This window comes from Galleria mellonella, unplaced genomic scaffold, assembly GCF_026898425.1.
Source record: "Galleria mellonella isolate WM207_F2 unplaced genomic scaffold, CSIRO_AGI_GalMel_v1 utg57, whole genome shotgun sequence".
Lineage (NCBI taxonomy): Eukaryota > Metazoa > Arthropoda > Insecta > Lepidoptera > Pyralidae > Galleria > Galleria mellonella.
This window is the reverse complement of record NW_026442119.1, coordinates 4,844,438-4,852,544: the sequence shown is the minus strand read 5'-3', so window position 1 is coordinate 4,852,544 and position 8,107 is coordinate 4,844,438. Positions and strand designations below refer to the sequence as shown.

At 30.8% G+C, this 8,107-nt stretch overlaps 1 protein-coding gene across 1 annotated transcript; it reads left to right on the top strand.

Annotated features, from left to right (window-relative positions):
* Positions 1–2,380: 2,380 nt before the first annotated feature.
* LOC113509647 (toll-like receptor 6) lies at positions 2,381–7,501 on the top strand. The gene has a single exon (XM_026893026.3). The coding sequence runs from the start codon at positions 2,581–2,583 to the stop codon at positions 6,613–6,615; it is 4,035 nt and encodes a 1,344-aa protein (XP_026748827.2). The 5' UTR covers positions 2,381–2,580; the 3' UTR covers positions 6,616–7,501.
* The last annotated feature ends 606 nt before the right edge of the window (positions 7,502–8,107 follow it).

The following is an 8,107-nucleotide window of genomic DNA, read 5'->3' as shown; positions in this document are numbered from 1 at the left end:
ATTACTATATAGATCGAAACACATCGAATTCAACTTTTTTTTTTCGAAATATTATTTGCACTCTTCTAATAATATGTTTAGTTCCTTGGAACTCTGTTGAAAACGAGTACGTCCCTGGACAATAAACCGATCAATTATTACGTAAACTTCCCATAGGTTAACATAGTTGGTTGAGTTGGTTTAGTTGGTATGCACTCCAAGTCTTCGAACATGGCTCTGTAATTGCATGTTAGCTTTCGATGGTTTTTTTTTTATCGTCCTATTGAATTATTTATAAGTTTGAAATCATGATTCGAAGTTTAGTAATAAAGTAGTAGTATTATACAGTTTCATAGATGTTTTACAATTTACACTTATAGTCATATTTACATTACTAATTAAATACAATTTTGGAGCTAAAAATATAGTACGTTAACTTGACATTACAGTACGTAATTATTATTATTTTTTAATCTAGATTTCCTTCTGTTGTGTTATATTATTTAGAAGTAAATATTGTAGGAATGTTTGTAGTTATAATTTAAGTAAAATCATTGTTTCATGACTTCAACCCGTGCCTCTTGGATATCCAGATGCTATAATTTGGATATTCAAGACCCGTGCGTCTTATATAAAAATTCGTGAATATTAATTCTTTATTGTTCATGTTCTTTCTCAAAAACGGCTTTAATTTTATTTAAATATATGTAAATCATAAATATGCCATACTAATAATAAGTAAAAAACCTAAATCTAATAAACCTTGATTGAATTAAGTTCGTCTCCATTAAATCCTTTTGCTTGAAATAAAAAACAAAATACCAAAATCAGTTCAGAATTAGTAAAGATATCACACATCAATATACAGACACAAATTGTACAATCGAATTGAGAACTTTCTATCATCTTTAAAAATATAAATAATTTTCTAATTCCAAGAATCAAGGCAAAATGGCTGCAGATTCACTTTATTTGTAGCGTAATACACAAGCCTTTGAAAAGCGTTCGAGTTACGCAACAAACATGCTGAAACTTGAAAAAATGTTCCTATGAAAACTTCCTCTGCCTAAGCGATTTTCGTCGCTCATAATATAAGTGAACACGTTAACTCGAGCCATATGGTGTTCCAGAAAACTATTTTGTAAGGCTTTTATCTCATTTTCGTGGAGTCTTGAGTAAAAAGTTTCGCAAACTTCTAGAACAACAGGTGTTCGTGATGTAAAGGTAATAGCCACTTTTTTAAAGGACTACCCACTGTTTATAAAAAGAGGACGTCCACATAAATACACCGAAAGTGCCGATTAATTTTTAATGAGGTAAAACTGCCCTAACAGATTATTTCATAACCGTCAACGTTATATTTAAATAAAATCATATCTGACAATAGCAAAAATTAACAAATATTTCCATGTTTTATAAGCAGCATTTATTGTCATAAATTAGTCATTCAAAATAATTATGTAATATAGATATATGACATGATTATTTTTTCTTTAATTTTTCTATTCATAAGACCATCACCATTGGGTGACTGACTAGTACAAGTTCTATTACATTTCCTATTAGTAATCGATCTCCATTATTAAGTTTATACTCATGCTTTTTCATGGTTGGCTATTCAAGTACCTTTATCAATTACAATAAAATCAAACAAACACAGCGGTGTAGCCATATAGCCTAAATAAATGTCGTAAGATTGAATGTATGCCAATTTAAGTTTCCAACTGTCTCTCTAGAAATGGTAAATACTATTAACAATCTAAATAAACCCGAGAAACAGCAATAGGCTCTCCCTTTGCTAAATTGAATTCAAATATACTATGCAAACTGAGAGCATATCCAGAAGGGATTGTTAGTAAGTAAAGGGGTTTAAAAAAAGCTCATTATTAGCAGCATACTCAATCAGGACGACCTCCACGCGGTTCCCTTGGAAACTATATTATTTAATTCTTGTCTAATATTACGATGGTCTAATTGACCTGCTTTCGTTATCATCTATCATTTTTTATTGGTGTTTGACCATATGATACCATTCCATTAACACTCTTTAAAAAAATATCTTTGACTACTCCATCAGTGCTCATATAGTGCTCATATGCTCAAGCGTTTTATATATATATATATATATATATATATATATATATATATATATATATATATATATATATATATATATATATATATATATATATATATATATATATATATATATATATTATACCAATAAAAACATTTGGTTATAAAAGTCTATGCTCTAGGAAATACGAACCCAGTTTGTTTATAATTAATGCTCGATACACCCGCACGGGAATAATTCAACGGTTTATGCACCCTTGATAATATGAGATGAAGTTTCTTTAGACGCCAGGGCGGCGCGGGGCGTCGGCGGGCGTCGATAGGCGGAGCCAAAAAACGTCGCTCAGTCGGTGGGCAGCCGCTTTCCGCGCCGCACGCCTGCCAGTATCGCGTTACATTCATGCCACGCGAGTCGCGATGTCTCTCCAACTACGTGAATATTTATGACGCGATCGTCCAATACGTCTCCACATAAATGGCACAGCCGACCTCAATGCCTCACCGCAACTCATATATGATCGTAAAATGCTAATAAAACGAACTCTTGTGAAAAGACCCGAACGCCGAACTTTAAATCGAATTATAGTGTACGTGTTGTTTTACTGTCATGTTGTCGAAAGATATTCTGCGGTCGAAATGCCGCATGAATGCGCCTATCGCACCTCTGAGACGGAAGCGTTGGAAAACGCTGTACTATTCTGTAAAATCAGGACGATAAGTAGTTTGGACCACCTGTTACAAAACATCAGTCGAACGCACTTCGATGACGTGATATCTCTACATGTGCAATGCAGTGAGATTTTGTTTTTTGAAAGTACTTTGACTGCTCATTCGGAGAAAGCAACAAACAAGGTAAATTTAGCCAAACTACGAGACCTAATTATAGACAAATGTAAAATACGACAGATACCGGCACGAGCTTTTGAGAATTTCAAAGATTTGAAGAGACTGCATGTGACAACCCACAACAGCGAATGGTCAGCCATGACAATGGAACTGCATGAACAATCATTTTCGGGCTTAAACGAATTAATAGAACTTAATCTAAGTGACAACAATATCTGGAGCACGAAAACGGAAACATTCTGTTCGTTATATAGTTTAAAAACATTGAATTTGACAAGAAATCATTTACAGAATATAAAGACAATTGGTTTCTCTGATTCGTTACGAGAACAAAACTTAAGTATAAGAAGTTGTAATTTAGTTATAGAGGTACTCGATTTAGCTCACAATGATTTAATTGTTGTTACTGATAACGGCCTATCTAAGTTACGTTCGTTAACGAAATTAATGTTACAAAATAATGCAATTTCTACCCTAGAAGATGGTGCTTTTGGGGGATTATTTAGTTTACAGGTTTTAAATATATCTAGTAACTTTTTGAACACGCTTCCACCAGATTTATTTTCTGATACAAAGTCTTTGAAAGAAATAAATTTGAGCAACAATACTATTAATGTTATACCGCCGGGTCTCTTTGAAGGTTTACAACAACTTCAAATATTGGACCTTTCTCATAATGATCTTACCAGTCAGTGGGTAAATAAAGAAACGTTTGTTGGACTGTTACGAATGGTTATATTGAACCTTTCATATAATAAGTTATCAAGAATAGATCGTTACATGTTTCAAAGTTTGTATAGTCTTCAAAAATTAAACTTAGAGCATAATCTAATAACATCTATTGATGAACATGCTTTTGAGGAATTAAGGAATTTGCATTCGTTAACGCTGTCACACAATATACTTGTACACATTCATTCGGGATTATTTACGGATTTACATGTCTTGCACGAGTTATTTATAGACAACAATAAAATTAAACACATAAATGATAATGCTTTCGATAATATGACCACTATTAGAGACCTAGGTTTAAATGACAATTTCTTATCTTTTATCCCTGCTTCAGTAAGAAAACTCAGATCGCTAAAATCACTGGACATTGGTAATAATAATATAACTCATCTAGATCGGGAAAACTTTCGTGGCCTCTCTGAACTCTTCGGTTTGCGTTTAGTTGATAACAAAGTTACGTATTTGAGTGACGATACTTTCGAACATTTGCCTGAGTTGCAAGTACTTAATTTAGCTTCCAATAAAATAAAACTGGTTTCCCCTGCTTGTTTTAGAAAAAACGTTAATTTAAAATTATTGCGCATGGATGGCAATGACATAACAAGTTTTGATGGCATATTTACTACTCTTAATAGTTTAGTGTGGCTTAATATGTCATCTAATAAGTTAGTTTCCTTCGACTTTCGTAGCTTCCCAAATAGCTTAGAATGGATAGATTTACATAAAAACTACATTGAAAACTTTGTTAATGATGACATGCATTCGAATATAAATATAAAACTATTAGATTTAAGTTACAATAACATAACTCAACTGACTGTTACTTCAATACCAAAATCAGTAGAGAAACTCTATTTGAATGATAATAATATACAACATATTCAAGTTGGAACGTTTTCCAAGCTACAAAAGCTAACAACTGTAACATTAAATAATAATAATTTAGTACAACTCGACATGAATGCGTTTAGGCTGGATAAAATAGATGAAGATAGTGACTTACCCGAGTTCTTTATAAGCGGAAATCCATTTGTTTGTGACTGTTCAATGGAATGGATTCAACGCATTAATTATTTAAGTCACACTCGACAATACCCGCGCGTGCTAGATCTTGATAAAGCTTCATGTTCTTTAGTTCATTCGCGTGCCAATGAGAAAAAAATGATAATAGACATGTCTCCATCGGACTTTCTCTGCCCATATGAAAGCCATTGTTTCGCCCTATGTCATTGTTGTGACTTTGTAGCTTGTGACTGTGAAATGATTTGTCCAAATAATTGTAGATGCTATCACGATATTACGTGGAATGCAAACGTGGTCGATTGTTCGAATGCGGGTTACACAGAAGTACCGGAACGAATTCCAATGGATGCTACTGAAATATACTTAGATGGGAATCATATAAATAATTTAGGTAATCATGTATTTATTGGCAAAAAGAAATTACAGGTTTTATATCTCAATAACACAAAGTTGAAAGAAGTTAATAACCAAACTTTTAAAGGAGTTGATTCATTACGGGTTCTCCATTTAGAAAATAATAAACTTGTCGAACTGAAAGGCGATGAATTTATGCATCTTAACAATTTAAATGAATTATATTTAGATCATAATGCTATTGTGCATGTTGCAAACAATACATTTTCCTCCTTGAAATCGCTTTCAGTTCTAAGGATAGATGATAACAAGCTAGTGAATTTTTTTCCTTGGAAATTACTAGCTTCGTCTTCCAAAAGTTTAGCTCACGTTTCTATCGAAGGTAATCAATATTCCTGTGACTGCAAAAGTATAGCTGAATTAGATTCATGGCTTCGAAGGGATCCGGGTGACCCAGAAAAGATGTTGTGTACAGATACTGAAGGAAAACCAACCAAAATAACTATTGCATCCGTACTTAGCCACTGTAAAGAATATATGGGATCAATTAATGACCCAACCGTGTCTAAAAATGAAATCGTTTCTAAATCAGTATTTCTACCTGATAACTATTTTGCTGTTATATGTGGTGTAATTATAATTGTTGTATTAATTTGTCTGATAGGTGCTATTTTTTACGCTTTCAGATATAATGTCAGCGATTGGGTATATACCAAATATGGTATACCATTGTTCAAAGAGCAATCATGTCCTAATGTTGATCATGTTTTGGAAGGAAACCCAAGTCAAATGTACGACTACTACGTGATATGTAATACCAAAGATTCTAATTTCGTGTACCATAATATTATGTCAGAGATAGAATACAGAAAAATGACATACAAAAAATTATCCCCTAATGAACAATCTCTAAATATCCTTACTTTAGATAGCTTTTCAAAATCATCGAAGTTATCTAAACGTCTTGTAATAATACTTACGACAAACTTTATTTGTAACGATCTCTGTGACATTCATTTTAAAAACATTTTTTATAGTTATTTAAAATCTCTTAATCGTAGTGATTTGAACAAAGTTATATTCATTAAGATAATAGATAACAACCAAATAAACGACGAACTTTGTATCTTGTTGGATAAATTTAAAAATATTTTGTGGAATGATCCTCGATTCTGGGAGAAATTCGTAGCTTTGTTGAATTCAACTGATACTATTATTACGGTAAAAAACTCAGAAAAAAGCGTATTCAAAAAGTCATTGCGCCAAACACCAACCTTGAGGTATACGACAATGCCAATCTCAAATGATAATTGCTCAAGGCAGAATTTCTCGAATTCCTTACAGTACTGTAAGAAAAACGACGGAGAGTCCTCACAAAACGATAGTTCTCCTTCCTCTGATAACAACACGTACGGCGAAGGGAATGATTCGAACAATAGCTATATGTCGATCGACAACAGAACATGTCCTCGGTTTAATTGCGACCTTAGGCTATCCCCTAACAGTGGTCACGTGTATTCTAGGGTAGAAGACATTTCGCCAAATATTCCACATTCTATAACTACTAATGCTTCCACAAAAGGACGTACTTATTTTGTTTAAAATTATTACTATTTATCGCATTTGACACATTAAAGCACCATTATTAAAAATTGTACATATAATACCTATTTGTAATTTTAATGTTACTGTCAATTTTCACATACGTAATCTAAGTCATACGAATGTCGGAGTAGTACGAAAATATTTTATCGAACTAATATTTTGTATAAAGAACATGTGAAAATGTTGAGTCTGATTATAAAAATACTTTCTATATACATTAAAATTATTATTAGTTATATAAAAATAGTTTATCAGAGCTGTGAAACAAATTCACAAGCAGTCACTGTAATACAACACCAAATAGTTTAAGATGAAACTTACCCATATTTCCAATTACTAAATTTAAATACTTATAACTTTTAATAAAGAAATACACAGACACCATAAGGTATTATCCTGTGTTTTTCTTTATTATTCAAAACTTTCATTTTATAAATAAAATTATATTGCAATTAAACTGTAATTCATTATTGGATATATAAAGTCGGAAATTATGTTTTGGCTTGTACATTAAATTATATTGTTTCGCAATGAAATTTTGTTTTTTAATATTATACATTATTTTACTTTTATAGTTGCTTATGGAATAAATATATATAGATTGCATTTATTTGACATGCTTATTTATTATAGAAATGTATATAAATGATATAAATGTTCGCAATGTTATCAGTTTTGAGCATAAATGTAACGCTTGAGTACCTATTATAATTATAATTAATATTAAGCTAAATCGTGATATTAGATTTAATAATTATAAACTTAAAAATAAATGTAATTTTTGGATTGTAATTATTAGTCTTAATGAAATTATTGTTTTGTATAAAAATGTACAAAGATATCTTGAAATCGTAATAAAATTATACTGACGTTTTGATACTTATGTTGGTTTTTTATTTTTAAGCAAACCCTACATTTTTTAGTATTTTTATCATTTAGTAAAGTAAACCCTATAAATTGCAAAAGTAATATTTTAAACCAATCAGTAAATTACATTAAAATTTAATATAATCAGTCAATTAAATTAATAAATAATTTAAAATATGTTAATTATTAAAATGATATAATCTATGAAAGTATATGGAATTAATCAAGACACTTTAGAATTAAATCAGGAATTAAAAAGAATACAATCGAATAAAATACAAGATGTATTTCACTCTTTTTAGTTATTTAAAATACGAAAAATATGTTGAAAAAATAATTATAAATATTTTTTTAGGTATCTGTTACGCAACCTCTTTGTCAACTCGAAGTAAAGACTAAATGTTTTATTTAATCGACTTTATGTTGTTTCATATAAATTTTATCAAGATTCATATTGATTTATTTTTTATTAATAAAATTTTATATTAATATCATGATTGTTATGATACAGCGAATTTCTTATTAAATAGACGATTAATTGCCAAAAGACCACTTTATTATTATATCAGCCGTTAACCATCCACTGCTGAATGTTCAGCTTCCCCCATCAGGGGGGCTTTAC